We start from the raw sequence: 21401 nt of genomic DNA, 5'->3' as shown, positions 1-21401 counted from the left end.
CTTCATTTAGGAAAAACATTCTCCTGGTTTTCAGTCTCCACGGAAGTACTGAAAACAGGCAGCTTATTTTTGGTAGACTTATCTTTCTGGCCTAAAGACACTTATTTTCTTTTAATATTTTGTTGCATGTGAGGTCATATTCCTTGAGTCCAGGACGTGTCAGCCTCTCAGACAGGACCATAAGATCAGGCTCAGCCTGCAGTGATTTATTGTCACAGTGTATTTACAACCTGTTGGTTTTATGCAGTAATTTCATTAATGAATCGTCACTTATTAAACCAAATACTAGCCTGGGAAAAGCAGATACTAAATAATGTTGACCCATAAAAGGTAGTTGCATTACATGGATAAGTTATATGTGCTAATAAGTTTATTTTTTATACACAAATTTAGGGTTTGTGCTGAACCTCCACATGGAAGATTCAACCTAAATAGGTTTCTTTTAAAAAATAATAGTTGACATTATTGGACTTTTGGCATCCCATGATTACAACAAAAATTTTTTTTGTAATGCATGCTCTTGTTATCTACCCTAACCCCCTCTGTGTCTTTCACCAGCTTTCAAATTGTCTTTACTCTGTGTTGTCCTACAAAAGCAAGTCTGAGTGAAAATACCAAGGTAACTCAAACATGACTTGGAAGTCAGTTTTCCATCTAGAATTCTAGCTGTAAAAGGCAAATATATTAATACTCTGCACCATCAGTTTCTGCCTTTTAAAATTCATACCTAAAACCATTAGACTTGCTTATACTGCAAGGGCTTGGGAGATAAAAGGGCTTTTCTCATTAATTTTGTACATATATATGTATATTTTTTATCTATATATATATTTATATTTGCATACATTCAATGCATACTCAGTTAAAAAATCAAAATCAAACCACACACATCCACTCAATTCCCAGTGTTCTGAGGAAGCAGAACTAGCTCTGTCCCAGGGTTGGGATCCTCTGTGTCAGGGCTGTGTCCCATCCATGGACTGGGCATAATTAGAGTTTCCAGAGGAGCCACAGAGATGCTCCAAAGGCTGGAGTCAGGCTGGGACACCTGGGGGTGCTCACCTGGAGAGGAGAAGGCTCCAGGGAGAGCTCAGAGCCCTTGCAGGGCCTGAAGGGGCTCCAGGAGAGCTGGAGAGGGACTGGGGACAAGGGATGGAGGGACAGGACACAGGGAATGGCCTTAAGATGAAGGAGTGCAGGTTTGGGTGAGATATTAGGAGCAATTCTTCCCTGGGAGGGTGGGCAGGCCCTGGCACAGGGTGCCCAGAGCAGCCTCTGTATCTCTGGAAGTGCTCAACAGCATGCAGCAAACCAAAGGGGTTCTGCTTCTGCTCTCAGGGATGCTGATGTCAGGGACATGGGTGCTGCTCCTAAAAAAGCTGAGTCCTCCTCCTCCTCTTTGCTCAGGCAATGAGATGAGTTTGGTTCTGTGGGAAACAGAGAGTAAAAGATGATTTGGCACCATTTGCTGCAAATGGGCAAATGTAGGCATAGACACAGCAGATTGTAACCTTCAGTGGCACAGTAAATCTTTCTAGTGTACAGCAAGCCACATGTGCTTAGTTCTAAAAGCATCTATTTCTTGAATGCTGGAGAAGAGCCTAAATTGTGTAGCAAATAAAAATAAATTCTGGAAATTGGAAAATAAAATAGGCAGAATGGGGACACGACTGAGGATACAGAGCTCCTTTGCCATGAGAGGTTAAATGGTTTTTATATGTTCTATAAATTCTGAGGAGGAAGGGTTAAAAATAAAAATGAAGGAATGTATAAGATAAAGTTTCTCTTTATTTGATATGAGTAATTCCTGGGGTTTATATTAATTTTCTTTGATCTTGTTGAAGGAATCTAATTCAGTGTTTGTTACTTTGTATTACAGGCTTTTTTATTTTTCTTTTAAGACATATCACTGACTTATTTATGCACGTTTCATATCACAGTATTTTTTTTGTGCTACATTTTCACATCATTCCATACTTTGTGTAGTGTCTTGAAACAACAGAGAAGCCTGTGATGCAGCCTGAAGATGGTGACAATGACAAGAAGGTGCAGAACAGTCAGTTTTGTGAGAGGGTCAGTCAGGTAGGAGCATTATGGGACAGTGCTCTCTTCTCTGCGTGCCTTTAAAATGCCTTCATTTTCTTAGAACGTAAAGTCTTCTGCATAGAACATACTTTTTCTTGGTTTCTGATTTTGCTTTCAACTAATTGTTATCCTGAAGATCTTCTGGAAGCTTTTTCCTGTGTTTCTGGGCTGGTTTTGCATTCAAGATTGCTTTCATTGTTTTCTGTTTGAGTACTCATAGTCACCCTGAGTGGGGGTGACAGAGTCCCTTGAAATTGTGTTTCTTTACATCCACACAGGTTGATCTCCTGCCTCCATTGCAGTCAGGCCTGGAGTACAAATTGTGTGAGATTCACTTGCTGTGGTTGAGGCCAAAGTCCTGTAGATCCTTCTTTAGGGTTGAAATGCTTGATAGCTTGGTAAATGGTAAACTGTATTTTCATACAAACAGGAACCTGCTGGCCTCTCAATCCAATCAATGTGAGATAAAGCATCATGGAATCATAAAATAACTCAGGTTGCAAACTGGTTTGTAATGTTGAAGAAGGGTGATATTTTGCTTTATGAAATCTGTAATTTCTGTGTTTCTCTGTTTACCAGGTATGCCTTCAAGTATCTTTGGATTTTCCTTGTGAGGTGGATAAACAGGTAAGTGATGTATTGTAAAAACTCTTTTGGCTCTTGTTGCTGTTGGGAATTGTACCCAGATGGGCCCAGATTGAACTCTCGTGTCATTGCTGCAGATTTTGATTGTTTAATTGGGGTTTGAATGATTGTGGAGATCCCACAGTCCATGGTGTTTTATACAGAAAGTTGGCAGCTTGTAAACGCTTCCAAGTTTTGTTCTGTCCCAGCTGTCAGGGCTTGAATCTGGAGATCCCAGGACAGAATCTGTACTGTAAATATAAGTGATTCAAAGCTGAGCTAATAAAATTGTTAGCTGCAGTCTGCAGGCACATTTCAGAAGTTTCATACCTCTTGTTAGATAAAGACCTTCAGGGAAATCTTCCTACTCCTTACTAAACAACTGATCCCTATGAATTAATCATATGAAATAGATGTTAATTAGTTTTTCTATTAATAAATAGTCAGCAAAATGTCTGTGGGTGCTTCTTAATGTAGATAAAGAGCATCAGGAATTACAGAACCTGATTACAGAAAGATTACAGCCCTGAATTTAATAGAACATTACATACCTGTGTAATAAGACAATGTTTGCAATTTTTTAACAGATAACTCCATCAGGCTATTCAGAGAGTTTCTGCAAAGACAGACATTATAGGAGTCCAATTAAGCCTCAATTTGAGCATGATACAACTGACAAACACTTGAGAACAGGAATGAGTGAACATGAAACAGAAGAGAACTTGCTCACATCTCTTCTAAGAGAAAATAGAACATCTGTGCTGGAATCTACGTGAGTATGAGGGATATGCACTGCTTTTGACAGTATTTCTATTTGAGAAGAGAATAAGGTAATTTTGCTAAAGTGAATTTAGATAATGGCACTGTCTAATTTACCTGAGAGATTGGCAAGGCACCTTCAGAGCCATTTTAGTCTATCATGCAATTAAGTAATTAGGAAATACACTATCAGTAGAAATCCTTAAAAAAAACCCCATTGCTAGGAAGAAACTCTGCAAAGTTACTGATCCAGAGAGCTTTACTGCAGGGACTGATTGCTTTCAGGGTGGGGCCTAACAGAGTCAAAGAGCTTAGTTGACAGTAGCTGCTATTTTTCTTGAAAAACCAAAATATCAGAGAGCACAGGTCAGTGAAAATGGTGTGGTGGAAGGGACAGCACTTTACTGCTGTAAAAACAGTATGTAAAAGGATCTAAGGATGGAGGAACTGGAGTTAGAGTGACTTTTTACACGATAATTTTGAATGGATGGTGCTGCACACCTGGGCTGGCTGGACAGGGCTTTGCTGCTCTCAGTTTAGGGAGCTGGGGCCCTGTCCTGCACTTGACTAATGGGTTATTTCACCATATGTAGGACTGGCTGAGCTGTGTTCTCACTTCTTGGGTCACTTTTCGTGTAGGAGAAAACACTTGTGGACCTAAATCTATACAAGCCATACTGGCACCAGTGGAATTCAAGTGTGTGTGTGCGTGTGTTACACTGGAATTTGATAAATTCCCAGCTGAAATGCTTATTTCCTTAGGAACTGGACAATGCCAAGCAAGGAAAACCACACACCCTGACTGATTTACCCCAGTTTCATGCTCACACCACTTAATCTCCTGGTTGAGCACTGAGTTACAGCTTTGCTGTAGATCATTCTCATATTCCTTTCCTTGTTCTGTAGCTCCTTTTCCTTCTCTAGTTGCTTTCCTGGTCCCTGGACTGACTCTGTGCAGAATTCTGTGACTTTTGCAGTGCCTGTCAGTGCTGGGAGCAGAATCTCCAGTGGAGTTACACAAGTCAAACCCTGGTTTCTATGTTCACCATGCTGCACTTGGCTTCACTCAGGCAATTCTGTATTTTCACATTACTATTTAAAACTCTCCCAACAGGCATAAATTGTCTTAGTTGTCACAGGAGTAGTTAGTGGTGAATGAGGAGATAGTACTCCCTTAGAAATGAAGAGAAAACATTGTTTATTTGTTATCTTTACTTAAAAGTTGGCTAATGAGTAATTCTAGCACTGTCATCTTTACCACTCTAGTGTGTAATTTTTCCTGTGTTCAAGTATAAATGACCAGGCTGATGGGTGATGAGCCTGTGCTTTGCATAGCTGAATTCTCACTAATGTCATTAGGTGCCAGAGGAAGCCATAAAAAGCCTAGTTAGCTTCTACCATTTCAAATGCTAAATGATACAAATGCAGTTGTTTAAAACTCTGGTTTATATGTTTAATGACACAAACAGCTCTCTATTGGACACATGAAATTGTCTCTAGAATTTCAGAGCTTGCTTCTGCTTTAAATGTCTCTTATTTGGCTTCAGTTTCTCTTAAAACATTGCTGTCCATGAGCTGCTAGTTATCCACAGGGCAGTTTGGTGTCTGTAATGAGCTGGTTTTGTAGGCTTTTTGGCTGATTACTCACTTTTCATCTTCCCTGCTCCATTAGAAATTCATGGAGGAGTAGATTTATGCAAAAAATCAACATCAGGGCCAGAAGTTGCACTTTGATGGTCCTTGTGGGTTCTTTCCAGCTTGGGCTAAACTATGATTGCATGATCTAGAGTCTGGTGTGGTGTTGGTATAAATTAACTTTTAAGGTAGAGAGTAAACTTTTTTGAGAATCCATTCATATTTCTTATATTTCTGTGTGAAATAGAAGAAAAGCCATGATGAGGCAATTTATGATATAATTCATCTTGTGAAAAGGATCCAAAAACTCTGTTAAGTGAGTAATTCATTAGTGAGTAAAAACAGAACCTCCTGGGAATTTCAGATATGTCACAACACAGCAGAAGGGTTTCTTGGAAGGTGTTTTTGTTTGCTTAAATAAAAATCTAAATTCATGTCTTTTCTCTCCTCTTTCCTGAGTGTAGCAGACAAGAACAAATGAAAATTGTAAATGAACTGTTAGATCATCTGAACACGACAGAGGAAGAATGTTCAAGTGAAGATATAGAGAAAAAGGATGAAAAAGATCTTAGGCAAATGATTATTCAACTAAGAGCTCAACTCAAACATTTCAAGCAGGTCACTAAATTCTTAAAGCAGCGAGTAGAATTGAAATCAACTTTTGATGGGGAAGAGAAGCTTTATCCAGATGCAGTGCCACAGATTAATAAGGCGAGTCAGTTGTTGAAAGTGGAATTGAAAGATGCAGCTATGCAAACAATGACTTTAGAGAGTAATGTCATGAGATTCAAACATGAAGGCAAAAAAGGAGCCTCAGAAGAAAAGTCAAAATATTCAAGATTAAATGCAGAAGCAGAACATCAGCAAGAAAATGTGTATAAGAAGGGTGAACAGCATGAAAGGCTTTCTTTTACTAGAACAAATGAAGTAAGTTTATTCTCTTTTTTGTACTTAGGGAATAGATGTATAAAAGGGAAAAATATATTTCATTTCTAATATTAAATCTTGCTTTTGTATGATTTTTAATGTTAGGAAAAGAGATGTAAGCCAAATATATTTTAGATAATTGTTCTTAATGTTCAGAGCTTTTCATCTCCTACTTCAGCGTGCTTTAGAACGTTAATTAATTGAATTTCAATCCTCCCTGGGACCACACACTCGTAAATATTACAGCTTTTGGAAAAAGAGAGTCTGTGTTTCTTGTTCATAATGTACACAACTAGAGCATTTGGAGCTGATGAAGTCTAAAATGGCAAAAGTGTTCTAGAAAATTCCAGATTTGCATCACATCTGGGAGCAGGCTGTGCTGTTAGGCTGGACGTGACATACACACACCTGATCAGGGTCCAAGAAGAAAAAAGTTTCTATTCAGCTTATATACCCTTAACAGAGCATGATCTTAAGTCATTAACTACATCACAATAACTTATTACATTCATTGGTGCAACGCAATTAACGTCAATATAATTGGCAGAAGTTTTACAGAAATTTAATAAGGCACGTATACACATCTACTTATGCACGTAACCTAGCTTCAGAAATGAACAAAAATGTTCATGTATCTTTTCTAATCTGTTTCCATGCTGACGGCCTTGTCTTCTTCCTTGCTATGGATACACCCGAAAATCATCAATTGTTATTTCTTCTATTAACTCCGCTTTGCTTGCAGGCCAGCTGTCAAGCCCCTCCATAGTGGGACACTTCCACAAACTCAGATCTTAACTTTAGGCTTTTTTTAACATCCTGTCATTGTGTCTTGCTCCCTGAGAAGTGTGGCCAGGAGTGCCCTGTGGCATGGGGGAAGTTTGTTGTGTTTGTCTGGGACTTGGGTGCACAAGTCTGTTCTGGGAGTGCAGGCAGGGTGTGCTTGGGCCAGGTGAGTTTTGAAGCTTCTGTCTGCAGGCAGACTGTGATCCCAAACAAAGAGGTGGGAAAACAGTGTCTGCTAAAGAGTTCTGTGTATTGTTTCAGCAGCAGTGATAGAAGTGAAGTTGAAAACTCTTTGAAGATCTTTGCTTCTGTGGAGCAGACAAAGGGGAGCGTTGCTTTTGATTTTGTGCACTGCTAACAGGGAATGTTGTAGCACCTTCTGCAAAGAATGGTTTCCATAACTTTAGTGATCAAGAGATTTCTGAGAGGTAGCAACTAGGAGTGGTTAATTTTTATTCTGGCTTGTTCCTGTTGGGTTCATTTTTCTGAAGGAAGGGGCTTGTAAATGAAGGGATGTTGATAAGGCTTTGTCCTGGGCATGAAGTGACAGAACAAGGGGCAATGGCCTGAAGATGAAGGGGGGCAAGATATTGAAGATGGGATATTAGGAAAAAATACTTCCCTGTGAAGGTGGTGAGGCCCTGGCATAGGTGCCCAGAGCAGCTGTGGCTGGCCCTGGCTCCCTGGAATGTCCAAGGCCAGGCTGGACAGGGCTTGGAGCAGCCTGAGACAGTGGGAGGTGTCCCTGCCATGGCAGGGGGTGGAATGAGATGAGGTTTAAGGTTCCTTCCAACCCAAACCATTCCACGATTTTCTGCTTCTTTCTGCAGTTTTCTTTTGTTTTTCAAGCTCCTGTTTTCCCTGAGTTTCAGTTTACTGTTCTTATTCACCATTTCCAGATTCCTCTCTGGTTTAATCAGTGGCACCCTCAATGTAGCCCTTGAATGAGTTGCTTTAAAAGCTTTCTTGTTTGGACTAATGCACTGTATCTTTAGGTTTGGAATGGCTTTTATAAATAATTTGATGTAGCCAGCTGAAGTGGCCTTTGGGTAATCTGGGTGACAAATGTGTCTGTGCCACAGCCCTGAGACAGCTGGAAATGGTTTGGTGTTATTAAAGCAGTTTAGTTAGCTGGAAGTTCTGGATTTATTTTGCAGCCTGTGAAGGATACAGTTCTCATATATGTACAAAAGGAATTGAGGATGGCATTTGGAAAATGGAACTTGCTTTTTATGATTTTAAATTGTGTAAAGACTGTAATTGCTGAGAAGTGAATGTGGAAAGGTATTTCAGAATACATTGGGTGGTGAAAGAAATTAGGGGACTTAACAGCACTGGTGGAGCAAATGAACAGCAAAATTATAAACTAAATCTATCTGAACATGCCATTATTGGTTTTTATTATTATTACACACAATTCCATAACTCTCATCAACACATGGCATGCTTTTATCTTTTTGGAGAAAGCACTGGTTTATGCTGTGTGGTTTAAACAAGGAACATTTATTTTATGCAGAGTCTTCCAAAGGTGAGAGGCAAAAATGTAGTGACTTAGGAAATGCAGCTTCCCCCAACTCCAGTGAGGGAATGTCTGTTACAGCAGGAAATGGGAATCCTTCAGAAGCAATTTATAGAGTGAATGGGTGAAGAAACTGGTTTTGTTCATAAAGGATTTCTCTGTGGCTGATGCAAAGTTATGCTGATTTTCTCAAAGCTGGAAGTAGGACATGTTGGGTGGGACTAAAGGAAGAAGGGAAAATAAGCTTTTGTTGAAATTTTGTTTGAAATTTTGTAAGCATTGTTGAAAAATGAGGAGGATCCTCAAATTTAAAAAAGAAAAAAAAAGGTTTTAAGGGAAGAAGTTGCTGGGCTGGCATACATTTATGATACAAATGATATAAAGTAGCACTTAGAGAGGTCAGTTTGGGTGAGAAACTATTTTCCTAAGGCAGCCACAAATCCAGAGCTAATTGTTACACCTGGTGGTTAAAAGCCTTTGGTAGGCACTGCTGGATTTGCTGTCCTGCTTCAGGAGCTGGAAAGTTAAAGATGCATGAGCAGCTGGGACTTACAGAAAATTGTACCAGTGAAATGGGTATTTTGCCTCTGTGAATGTTTATTTCTCATGTAGCCAAGGGTATTGCAATTTTATTTTCAAAACTAATGTGACAGCTGCCTGATTTTACAGGAGAATTTTTATTTTTCCTGGACTGTTTGCTCATACTTCCTACACTTGACTGTTACATATGAGTCACTAACTGCCCATTTTCTTCCATGCCTTTTTCAGGCTGGCTCTGCTTCCTTGCCCAAGAAATCACGGCTGCCTGTGCTTGTAAGGCCCTGCAGAGCATTAGGAAATGTCCCTTTGCTGCAGAAATCAGCTCCAGAAACACAGCATCCTTCCAGGGCACCTCCTGAAGGTCTGAGAGCCTGTGAAATACAAACCAAACCATTTCAGGCACAGCCTAATGGAGAGTTATTGCATGAGTCTGGAGATGAAAACCTTCCAGAGGAGCCTGCACAGGGAAACACATCAGGGAGAGGTAAATAAAGACCAAATCTGGTGACTCGTGGTCCTGCCTGGAGTAGTGGCAGCTTCTCTTGCAGCAGAAAGTAAATGCAGATCATCTTTATATACTACAATACTGCTTAATCTTACAAGTTTATTGAGTAGACAAACATGTGTAGACCTTGAAAAAACATCTTTTTTTCTGTTTGCCACTATGATGTACACCAGCTTTTTGTGGGACAAAAAGTGCTGTGTACACGTGTAAGGTCTGTAATAAATGGCATGTCACAGGGTGCTTACATGGGCACACATATATCACTGTTTGGGCAAATAAAAAATTCCTTTAATAAGATGCCAAACTTAATGAAAACTGCCTGTAATGGAGACAAGAGAATATAAAAATCCTGATTTTGATTATGCTGGATAATTAAACTTTTCCAATATTCCACTGATCAGTCAAGTCAGCTGTGTCTGTTCCCACTGTGGCTGGGTTAATTTAAACTCAGTTGTTGACAAAGTACTGGGATCAGCAAAGTATGACAAATTGTAAGACAGAGCAATGGGTATTAGATAAAGATTTGGGGTGGTAGAAAAATAAAAATGCACTTAGCAGTTAGATTTAAAACTGAGTAGTGGTGTGAAGGATAGGTAAGGGAGAGTAAATATAAAAATAAGACTCAGACAAGTGGTGGGTGGGCTACTGTCAGACCCAGAGGCTGCAGAGAGTGTTGTTAAAAATAACATTGTTTGGCAAGGCACAGATATGGTACAATTTGTTATAAATACTTTGGCTGATGGGGCTGGAGCAATTAATTCTGGTAGGTGCAAAACCCGTGGAGAATCCTGAAGGGCAGGGCTTTGAATCAGATCCTGAAAGAATCAGAAGCTGCAGTCCTGTGGTTTCCTTTCCACTCTGGTTTTTCCCGTGGGTAACAGTGGTGCTGCACATTTGCTGATTCTGAGACTTGCTGCAGTGATTGCAGCAGATTGGTTTGTGATCAATGCTCACTTTGGAGAAACTTCTAAGCCTTTTTTCTAAGCTGAACATAAAACATTTAAAAATGCACTAGAGATTGATTTACTGTTCCATTACAAAGGGAACCTACAAATGTTTGTCTTCATTTGTTAGTAGGAGCCTTCGCAATGAATTCTGAGTGGTTACCCTTAGAATTAGTTCCAGTATTTAAAGATACTCATATTATCAGTAAAGATTTTCCTGTTCCAAACTGTCAGAGAACCAGGTTTGTGTTTATGAGGTGTGGGATTTTTTTATTTTTTTGATTTTGTTTATTGATTTGGTTGGTTGGTTTTGGTTTAGATTTTTTTTAATACTATCCCCACTTAATTTTTTTCAGTCTCTTACTGATTTCTCTTTTATCTTTCTTCACTGTTCTCCAGTTGTCTCATTGCTCAAACTGGATAATACTGAGACCCAGGTGGAGTTCCAAGATGTTAATCCAGGTACAGAGGACAAGAATGAAAATGTGAAGGACAAAAATCAGCAAAACTATCAAGGTAGAGCATTTATATGGTACAGAATTAAAAAAAAAAAAGGAAATTAAAAAACTTCAGTTTCTTCTGAGTTCTACAAAATTGTAAATTGCTTCAGGTAATCATCTCCCTTGCTGTTATTTGTGGATTTTAAATCTGGTTTTCTTAGCTGCTATGGATTAATTGCTCCAAGAATCCAAGTTGGTCTTTCAGGGTTGTGCTTTCAGAAGGACCACAGGGATTTATGAGTCTGGTTTCCAGTAAAAATAATGAGTTGTATGCCTGACTCTGATCTCTGTTGCTAATGACCTCACTTCTGAACTCCTCTCTGAATTAAATGTTTGTTACTGCTTCTCCATCTAGTTCTGAGCTATTGGAATGAAGCAACTGCATGATAGAATTTTGCTTATCTGAATTATTTGAAGGCATTCAAGTAGGCTGAAACCTAATGGAATCATTTAATGAAAATGTAAATAGGCTTAGTGCTGTGTGTTCCATGTTTGTGCATCATCCATTAGTCTTTCTTGGGAGGGCTGGAGTAACCTGGATAACACTGGAGAGTGCAGAGGATATGGCCAATTCTGCAGTCCTTTGGTGTGCAGGGTCCTGTGGGACGTGGACACATGTGCACAGGGAGCTCATTAGTTCTCCTTTTTAATTAAAGGGCACTCTTGCATTAAAACCCATACCCCGTGCTCTGACGTGGAATATCTTTGTTAGGATCTGGTTTTATTTTCTCTCTTTGTTATCTGGAAGGATGCATGGGATCAGGGTTTCAGAGTTTACTTCACCTGGTGTTGGGGATTTTTGCCATCTGTGTTCCTGCAGCAGCAGTTACTGAATGCAGTGCTGCATTCCCTTCTTGTGTCCTCCAGAATTCATACCCAGGCACTTTCCTGGAACCGCTTCCTTTGGAGTGCCGCACAAAATGAGTGCAGAGAACATCCTCTGATGTCAAATCAGAAAATGGTTTGGGTTGGAGGGACCTTAAAGCTCATCCCCTTCCACCCCTGCCATGGGCAGGGACACCTCCACTACCCCAGGCTGCTCCAAGCCCAGCCTGGCCTTGAACATTCCAGGGATGAGGCAGCCACAGCTTCTCTGGGCAATGTTGATGTCCCAGAATCACAGCTTCATTTTATTCCAGCTCTTAGGTAATATTTATTTTTATTCTTCTGGTCTTGGTCGTGGGCTTTCACACAGAGCTGCTCCCCCTGAGTTTTTGTAGTGATTTACAGCTTTGAACCTGGACATTCAAATTCTCCATGGAAACCAATCTGAAAGTATTGCAACCTGTCTGAAAGATCAATGAACTGGCTCCCAAAAGGGAAGTTCTAATTCAAAGTGATCTTTTTCAGAACTAATAGAAGGGGAAAATTTAATTTACTGGTAACTAGAAAACAATAATTTTGCTGGCTACTTACACCTACCTCCCTCAACATGCACAGAACTCTAAACATGGATCATCTGTAGGAATATATGGCTTTTATTGGGCTGAATCTGAGGCCATTGCATGACTTAGGGATGGCAAAGTCAGCTGAGGGATGTTATGTTCATATCAAATGTAAACCCTTTAATACCAAAGACTTTAGTGGGGTTTGTTTAGAACACCTTTTAAAAAGAAGTTATTATAGCCTCGTTTTCAAATCTGACTGTTTTGTTGATAGTCTTTTTAAAATTCCACTGACTTTATGCTCCAGTTGATTTTATATAGATTGTTGAAGTGGGGAGAAGAAGAATATTTAATTAGAAGATTTAGGAGGAACCGTGTGAAGTCAGAGTCTCCTTTGCCTCATGTTTGAGGTTATCATTTTTGTGGCTGGAAAGGTCTGGGCTTAAATCAGTACCTGATTCAGGAGAGCATATGGCAAAAGGAATTTTCAGGCATTTGGGAAGAAAAGTTGGTTGTATTTTGAGTATTGTTTATTTGAAAGGTAATAAAGGATTTGGAATACTTGACATGCAAATTGAATTAATGGCAAATCACAGAGAGAGGTCAGAAGTCCCAAACTAATGATATATAGCTTGTAATTACCTACATTTTGATTCTGCTCTTATAGAACTGAAATAATTAATTCCAGCGTTGTTAAGAACAGAATGTCAGGTAAAGAAATACTAATATTCACACACGAGCCTCCTGTTTTCCAGAAATGCAAAATCATCATAGCATTAGCAATGGGAATATCCAGAGTTCATTCAAAGAGGTGGATGAAGAGTTTTATCCCATGGGACACGAGGATGTTGACTCAGCCCCTGCACGTTCAGACTCCAAGTGCCTGCATGCTCCCCAAGGGAGTGGAGCAAGAACTGATGCACTCCAGGGCTCTGGAGCCACAGAGGATATAGAAGAATTGAAACAAAGAGTTAAGAATATGCAGTCTGAGCTTGAAAAGTACAAAATGTTCCTGCTGCAGCTGCAGGGCTCTGACCAGCTCTTGTTCAGTGGTGTTTCCAATGGAGTGGTGAGGGATGCAGGCCTGCCTGTGGAAGGGTTTGTCACACAAGTGCAAGGTACAGCCATGGAAGGAGTCCAGACATCCTCTGGTGTCCCTCAGCTGGATTATGAGATCCACACCAAAACCAGGGATTCTGAGTCTGTGCAAGCACCTGATACGTGGGCAGCACCAAACCTTAAGGAGCTGCTGTTGGTCAATGAGGCAGAAGTTGACAAAGAGCAAGTTGTGAATGTGCATCTTGATGAGATGTATCCTCTCCAGAGCAGTCTGAGAGCAACATCACCATCCAAGTGAGTAAAACTGCTGCTCTTTGAGGTTCCCTTTGGTAAACAGCAATACCAAATAGCACAGCAAGGTGAGATGAGGATAATTTTATTCACAAGTGTTGTTACAGTAAAGGCTAAATTTCACTAACATTAGCATAAAGGAACTGAAATGTTTTGTTAAAAGACCCCTAAGTACAGAACTGATAAATTTGTGCCATCATCTCTGCCAGACACATCTGTCTCTCCCACACCTCAGGCCCACAACTCTCTTTGCTGTGAGAGATCCTCTCTGGAGCCAGCTCAGAGCTCAGGTTACCTGTGAGACAGGCTCAGCTCTGTCATCAGAGCACCACAGACTGCATCACTCAGGATATTTTCAGGTGCCAAGTGTAGGGAAATGGAACACCCCATTTAAGACAGAAATGTTTTTGTGGGCAGTGGGCTGGCAGATTGGTGCTGGCCCTTCTGTTTGAGTGCCCAGACTTGATGTGTAAACATAAGATGTTCACGCTCTAGTTCCAATTTATTTTGCAGTTGAGGGCTGTAATGCCTTCCTGTGAAGGATGTGAGAGGAGATAAATATAGAATTAATGAATGAAATTTTATAGCATAAGCTCATAAGCTGGAAAATCATTTATGGGAGACTGAAAATATCAGTCTTGGATTTTGTATGAGACTTGGGGCAGCATTTTGGCTGCATATGTACAAATTGCAAACATACAATAGATGATCATAAGAGTGAGCCTTTTTTAACATCCACCCTCCTTTTCTCCCTTTTAAATATTGTTATTGTCCTGAGGGCCTGTGGAATACTAGAAATTGTAACAAGGAAAGGCATTCAGCCTTGTGCCTGTCTTCCAAATGCTTGAGTGGAAATATTTGGAGACAGTGAACAACCACCAGCATGGACTATTGTGTGTGTGTCTGAGGCTCACTCTTGTAAAATACCGTGGTGTTACAGAGTCCATAGAAATATACCTTGAAAATATACCTCATCCATTTTACAAGGAAAGATCTAGCTGTAAATGAAGGGATGAGACCCTGTGGATCACTGTGAGGTTTTTATGGCCACTGCCTAGGACAATGTCATGAGTCACAAATGACAGACCCCAAAATGAGTTATGCATCTCTTCCTATACAAAGGACAGTAAAAATGCTGTAACAACCCACATCACCATAGATTTTGTTTGATTCCCTGCATCTTTTAACATAATCTCTCCTTTTTTCCCTACTAATGGATGATTCTGGAGAGAGAATTCTACCTTTGGTACAGACAGTGACAGTACAAAGGGGATGCCTACATTTGCAAGTGTAAATTCAATGAATAAATTCAGTTATCTGAGTTGAAATTTATATCCTGGCTTGTGGAGTACAGGAATTTGGGCACCACATGGTTGTCATTGTTTCTTGCAATGCACATGCAGAGATGTGGAGAATTTTCAGACTGGGTGAAACTAGCAGTTCAGAAAGTCCAGTAACTGTTTTGGCAGGAAATAAAGTTTCAGAGAGGGGACAGTTGTCTGCTTCCTCAGGGAGTTAACCACAGAAGACCAAACAAAAAAAAAACCCCAACCAGTCAGGAAAAATATGTGTATTCTTGGAAACAATTTACATGCATCACTCTTATTTAGTTTAATTTGGCACCTCTGCTGCCATCCATGTTCTTTCCAAGCAGGCCATCAAGTCATCCCATTAGTTTTGGCCCATTTTATAAATGATGCAGTTAAGTGAAGGAGAATCATCTCTAAATACCAAAGTCAACAGGCAGAGACAATACATCTCTCATTGTGGCTGTTAAAAGCATTTTAAAACCAAATTGAGCCACATAAAATTATAGTTTAGGAATATAAGCTTAATTCCCTTTTTATTTATATTTAAATGTCATTTACGGCCAGCAGGCTTTACAGCTAATTTCATTTTCTCAGATATGATTCGTTGGTTCATTCACAAGTTCGGGAGCTGTCCTTCCAATGCCAGCAAATCAAGGAGATCCGCTGTGGCTGTGCCACCTACCACGAGCACCTCACCAGCCTGCTGAAGGCCTTTGAGCAGCTGCTCCAGGCCAGTGATGTTGATTATGATGTTGCTGAAGACTTCCGTGAGCAGCTGAACCAAAGTGTGCTGCTGTTTGAGAAACTGGAAATGAAATTCCTCTACGGTGAGCAGCAATAGTTTGTGCTTCTTGTCAGATAGATGAACACCCTCAAAACGGGAAGGATTTTATTTGCTTGTTGGTGAAAGGAAACCTTCCTTGCTGTTGGTTGCTTTAGGATGGTTTATGGGGAGGACTGTGATGGAAGGTAAGATTTTTATGATCCAGCAAGAATCACAAAGAATCACAGAATTGGAAGGGAGCTCTGGAGATGATCCAGGGTCACCTGGAGCCGATGCCACAGGAACATGTCCCGGTGGGTGTGGAATATCTGCAGAGAAGGAGACTCCACACCATCCCTGGGCACCTGTTCCACCCTCAATGTAAAGAAGTTCTTCCTCATGTTGAGGTGGAACTTCTTGTGTTTTAACTTTGTGGCCATTGCTCCTTGACTGGTTTTACTTTTGTAGCTGTACTCTTTATTGACACCTGCTATTTGGGGTCATCTCAACACAAGCATATTTTAACTGTCAAAAAAAAAATAGTGGTTATATGGAAGTTTTGTTACACATAGCTTCAGGGTTTCCTGTTTCAGGGAACAGCCCAGCTGACTATTGAAGACACCTGGGGACATGAGTTAGTGCTGGGCCTGGCAGTGCTGGGGTAAGAGTTGAACTCAATGATCTAAGATGTCCTTTCCAACCTAAATTATTCCATGATTATCCTAAAGGACCTGCATCTTGCTGTCTGCTAGTCTGGCTGGTGGAGAAATGTACACTGCCTTTCATAAGAGAGCTAAAATACAACCATGTTATGGAAAATGAGCATCACAATTGACATTTGGCACTTGAAGGAAGAGTATAACCTGCATACTGCCTTCAGTCTGTAGTTTGGAGAAAGTTAGCAGGAAAGTGATGGAAAAGGGATGCTGTTGGGAGGAACAGCAAGCAAGACCTTTTCCTGGAGTCACAAGGGCTGCTCTTGCTGACCCAAACAGCCAGCAATCCTTCACAGATGTCAGCTGCAGGAGCAAAACCCTTGAGGTGCCCGAGATGGGGACCTGACCCTCCCATCCTCCTGGAGCTGGCTCTGGAGCTGCCTTTGCTCAGCTCCATTTGGGGCCAGCCACAGCCTGATCTGTGTTCTGCCTTTCACTGCAGCTCGTGGCAGGATGTTGCAGTTTTGATTGCTCATATAAAGCAGCTGTGTGTGAGAGAAAGGTATTACAGCCTTGTGTCATAGCAGGGTAATAAAAGATTGAGTGTGTTCAACGATTTCGGTGGCTACAGAGATTCCTTGCATTGCAAATGAGAAGACTGTAGTGAATAAACATTAAATGCCTTTAAACCAACAGATGGTATCCTATATACTATGAAAAGTCACTGACAACTGAGACAATTCAATATATCTAATACAATGGTGCTGCATTGAATCACACATTAAAGCAAAATGATGTTTGTAGGGTTGTAAAGAACATCCAGTGTACTAAGAATTGACTGTAAAGAAGAAGCATGAGCAGCTGTCTGTCTCTGCATTTCCATCCTGACCTTCAGTTCATTCCCCTGAAATTTCAGCTGTGCAACTCTTCCCTGCCACTTTTGCTTAATTGCACAAAAAAATTAAAATAGGGGGAGCCAAGGTGACACCACCAAGCTCTTATTTCTTTATTCAAATTAGTGTCTGGGTCCAGATCTCTTGCACTGAATTGTGCCTGTGCTCACACACAATTCCACAGAAAATGTTGCAGAAAAAAGTCCTGTGTGTGCTCCTTCATTAAGGATGACTGGTTAGCCTGACTCCAAAACAAGCACAAAAAATCCAAGTGCAATGGAATTGTTTTTATATAAATGTTATTGAAGAAGTAAAAACATGTGCCTGTAATCCTTTTGCCATGTAGCACAATTATTTCAAATAGGTATGCTAATTAAAAAACCAAGGCTGTAAAATCTGACACCTATGGTCCCTGATAATTTTTTGGGGAGTTCCAGAGCAAAGCTATTGCTTTGTTGCTGGGCTATAAATGGTTTTGCTCATATACAGCATTTGACACTAATACATAGTGTGCTAGTATCTGTTGACTCCTCTAATTTCTCTTTAATTTACTACTCTGTATTTAAACAGAGTAAGATGGAGGGGAGAAAACTGTAGTTCTCAGTGGAGGGGAAAAATTGTAATTCTCAGTATGTGTTTTTAATCAGCTGTTTCTGCTTTGCAGGAGAATCAATAGGTACAGAAGTCACTATACTTTATGAATTAGCTCAAAGGTAAGAGTGCAACTGAATATTTAGCAAAAATATGGTTGTTCATAGGTTGATAAGGAAACTCCATGTTTTATAGCATGTTTAGCTGTTTGGCAGGGCTTTGCTTATTAATATCTATTTTGTTAATAGAACACCCATTGAAAACAGATTAAGGCTTTTTCCCCCATTTCTCACCAAGCAGGTGAAATACTGAAAGAGAAACACTGTGCCACCAGGATTGTTCTTTTCATGAACAAAAAAATAACCATGTCCACAATCCACTGTGGTGCATGCTGAGACATTATCCTGCTGCAGGTGCCAGGGGGGACAGCCCCTCCCTGTGTGTCCCCATGCCCTTGGGGCTGGCTCAGGGTCACTCCAATGCTGAAGTTCATTGTCACAGCACCTTGATGCTGAAGGTGAAGAGAGCAGGTGTTGTTGTGCTGTGTTTGTTGGTTTTCTGCCAGCCTGGGATTCTTCTGTGCTACAGAAATCCTCAGCTCCCTGTTCAAGGCAGCCTGAGGTCCCCTGAACACAAAGGTGACAGCCTGGTGCTGCAAAATACAAAGTAGGCTGGAGGGCCAGTGTTTGTTCCTGCTGACTTCAGTCAGCTCTGAATTTCAGTCTTGATACAACCTCTGATGTGCAGTGGTTTTTCATGCCCTGTTGCATAAATTTACCTGTAAATTAGTGTAAATTTGGCATCCTCTGTTCACCTTCCAAAATCATAGAATAACTTTTACATTTTAAACCATTTTATTTGCCACAAAAGGAATAATGAGAAGAATGCCACCATGTACCAGCATCTGCAGGATGAGTCTCCTGTGCCATCTGCTCTTCACAGCTCGTCTGATTTTGATTTGTCAGAGAAGTCTCCTCTTGGCTCACCTGAGCACAGGCATGACCTGGAAGGCCAGCACAGCACACTGCCACTTCTGCCAAGCAAGTTTCCTCCAGGTGATGTTTTTCCCATGGAAGATTTGCTGGATATTGGGAAAAGCTGATAAATAACACACAAGGGAACTAATTAAGAAATAATGAAGAATGTTTGTCTGCCTCAGCTTTCCAGTTCCTTGCATAATCATTGCAGTTTCAGTGATAAGGCACACAGAGATGGCAGCCATCTGAATTACCCTGTTTGAGGCAGCATAAAGTGTGTTAGTTTGTGTCCTTGTTTTTTTAAGCTACCAGCTTTTACACTGCTCCAGACACTCTTTAAACAGACAAGTTATAAGGTGAAAATAGACAATTGTCAAGAGATTATTATATGGAAAAGGAGAGATTTTTCCAATTTTCTAGAAGCCAGTGTTGTGTTTCCTTGAGAATTGTTAAGTGCTGCATAATTAATAAGTGGTGTCATGTTTGACCTGGATAGTTCCACTAAACACAAGCGATGCTTGCAGTACTTTATCGGCAGCAATGAAAATTTAATAGCTGAGCTGGCACATCCTGTTCAGGGAGAAATATTGCAGAGTAAACCAGGAGTGTGTGACATGGATAAACTGACACATCACACACTGACAGGTGGAACAGATCAGCTCCGGAGGAAGGATGAAACTTGCAGCCAGTGGAAGAAAAATTGTAGAGTAGCAAAACAAGAAGGAAAAGGTACAGTAATGAAACTTGATACAGCAGATTTCTTTATTGTGGAGTGCATTGTGTAAGTCAAAGTCAAATTTCTCTCTGAGTTGCTCTGGGAGCTTCCTATTGTTGTAAGGAAAAATGTGTGCTGGTGGTGTGTCGAGCCAGAATGTGGAGCTGCATTGCAGACCTTTGGATTCTTTCCTCAGTACAGGGAATGTTTAACTAGATAAAACTGTTATCTATTCCACTTTTGTAGGAAGAAGAAATCTGAAGAGCCTTAGAGTTAAAAAAATAAAAGTTAAAGTTAAAGTTAAAAAGTTCAAGCCTTAAAGCCTTTAAGTTAGAATGTAGAGTAGGAGTTGTCACTGAATGCATGGTTTGAGCACTGTATAGGAAAAGAGTGTTGTGGAGTCAGATATTCAATATCTGCCATTTTTAACAGCTCTGTGTCATCTTCTAGAATTAACACCCATTAGATTTGACAAGAGTACATAGTGTAAAAGAATACAATCATCTGCTCTAAATAAGAAGTGGTTTCTTGCTTTATTTAGAGTTATTAATGGAACATCTACAAGAAATTAGAATCCTGAGACAGCGTTTAGAATACTCCATAAAAACTAATGAGAGACTGAGGAAGCAGCTTGAGAGACAAGTAACAGACAAGGAACTAGATCAAGGTAAGAATTCATTTAATGAGAAACTGAATCCATCTTTCCTGCTGGGAGCCTGAGGGATCAAATGCCACTGGAAAGGTTTGGAGCTACTGTTCTCTGTTCTGGTGTTCAGCATCTCTGAAAGCCAAGCTATGAGGTGGATTTAAAACTTTTCACAAGTAGCCAGCCTTTACTAAAGGTGCTTTTGGAATACCTTTTGAAGCACCCCATCCCTGTATTTTTCTACACTTTGCTTCACTCTCCTTCCCACCTTTTCCCCCATAGGAAAATTGATTAATATGCAATATTACTCAGACTGGAAGCAGGTAATAAATACAGACACACTTTCCTTTTCCTCAGTTCCACTGGTATTGACATTAGATTCATTATGTTTTACATCATCCCCATGATCCATTTCTGTTGTTGTTTAAATGGAGGCAACCAGCACATGGCAGTTTGCTTTCAGGGATAATTTACAGTGATGAAAAGGTGGATAAAAAGCATCCATTTCATTCGTGAAGTATTTACACTGCTGGAAAGGCATTCTGGGCTCGTGAAATAACCACACTGAAACACTTCCAACTCTTTTACAGCTTCATAAAGATTCTGGCAAGGGCATCCATTAATGCAGTGAAAGTATATTTTCTTTATAAACTGTCTTAAGCTTTCCATCTGTCTTCTTCTTGCCTTAGCACATCTACCAATGCGTGCAGGAGAAATTTGGAAAAGTAAAGAAAAAAAGCAGCTACCTGTTAGAACAGCTCCTTTTTGTCACTGTGTTCTTTCAGTTCTTGTTTCTCTCTGTATCAAAGATCTCTTTCATGCTATCAGATATGCACATGCTCTCTTGCTAGGAGCGAGGATCCTTTTTCCTGGTAGATGAGCTTTCTTTGACTTTTGGTGTAAAAAGAAATCCTGAAGTGAAGCTGAGAGGATTCCCAAGGGCATGTGGGAATGGCCTTAAGCTGAAGTAGGGCAGGTTAAGATGGGATATCAGGAAGGAATTGTTCCCTGTGAGGGTGATGGGGCCCTGGCACAGGGTGCCCAGAGCAGCTGTGGCTGCCCCTGGATCCCTGGCAGTGCCCAAGGCCAGGCTGGACAGGGCTGGGAGCACCTGGGACAGTGGGAGGTATCCCTGCCATGGCAGGGGAGTGGAACTAATTGAACCTTAAGGTGCCTACCAGCCCAAACCATTCTGTGACTTGCATTCAACATTTTTGCTTTTAACTGAATATCCTTAGTTTGTTTTCCTTTAAAACACAAGGCCAAGTTGTAACATACTTAATTGTTTATGGCA

At 40.5% G+C, this 21401-nt stretch overlaps 1 protein-coding gene across 2 annotated transcripts in view; it reads left to right on the top strand.

Annotated features, from left to right (window-relative positions):
• CDK5RAP2 (CDK5 regulatory subunit associated protein 2) overlaps positions 1-21401 on the top strand; it is a 70170-nt gene that overhangs the window by 33005 nt on the left and 15764 nt on the right. Inside the window, exons 19-29 of one of the 2 annotated variants that reach the window (XM_041475062.1) lie at positions 1987-2082; positions 2665-2712; positions 3297-3481; positions 5568-6030; positions 9101-9356; positions 10721-10837; positions 12962-13559; positions 15461-15693; positions 17843-17891; positions 18640-18824; positions 20003-20128. In XM_041475062.1, the coding sequence (XP_041330996.1) occupies positions 1987-2082; positions 2665-2712; positions 3297-3481; positions 5568-6030; positions 9101-9356; positions 10721-10837; positions 12962-13559; positions 15461-15693; positions 17843-17891; positions 18640-18824; positions 20003-20128 (2356 nt within the window). The remainder of the gene's footprint in view (positions 1-1986; positions 2083-2664; positions 2713-3296; positions 3482-5567; positions 6031-9100; positions 9357-10720; positions 10838-12961; positions 13560-15460; positions 15694-17842; positions 17892-18639; positions 18825-20002; positions 20129-21401) is intronic. The other variant, XM_041475061.1, reaches the window with a different exon arrangement.

The sequence above is a fragment of the Pyrgilauda ruficollis genome, unplaced genomic scaffold (genome assembly GCF_017590135.1).
Source record: "Pyrgilauda ruficollis isolate IOZ18807 unplaced genomic scaffold, ASM1759013v1 scaffold34, whole genome shotgun sequence".
Taxonomy (NCBI): domain Eukaryota; kingdom Metazoa; phylum Chordata; class Aves; order Passeriformes; family Passeridae; genus Pyrgilauda; species Pyrgilauda ruficollis.
The sequence above is the reverse complement of the archived record's forward strand: the minus strand, read 5'-3'. Positions and strand labels throughout refer to the sequence as shown.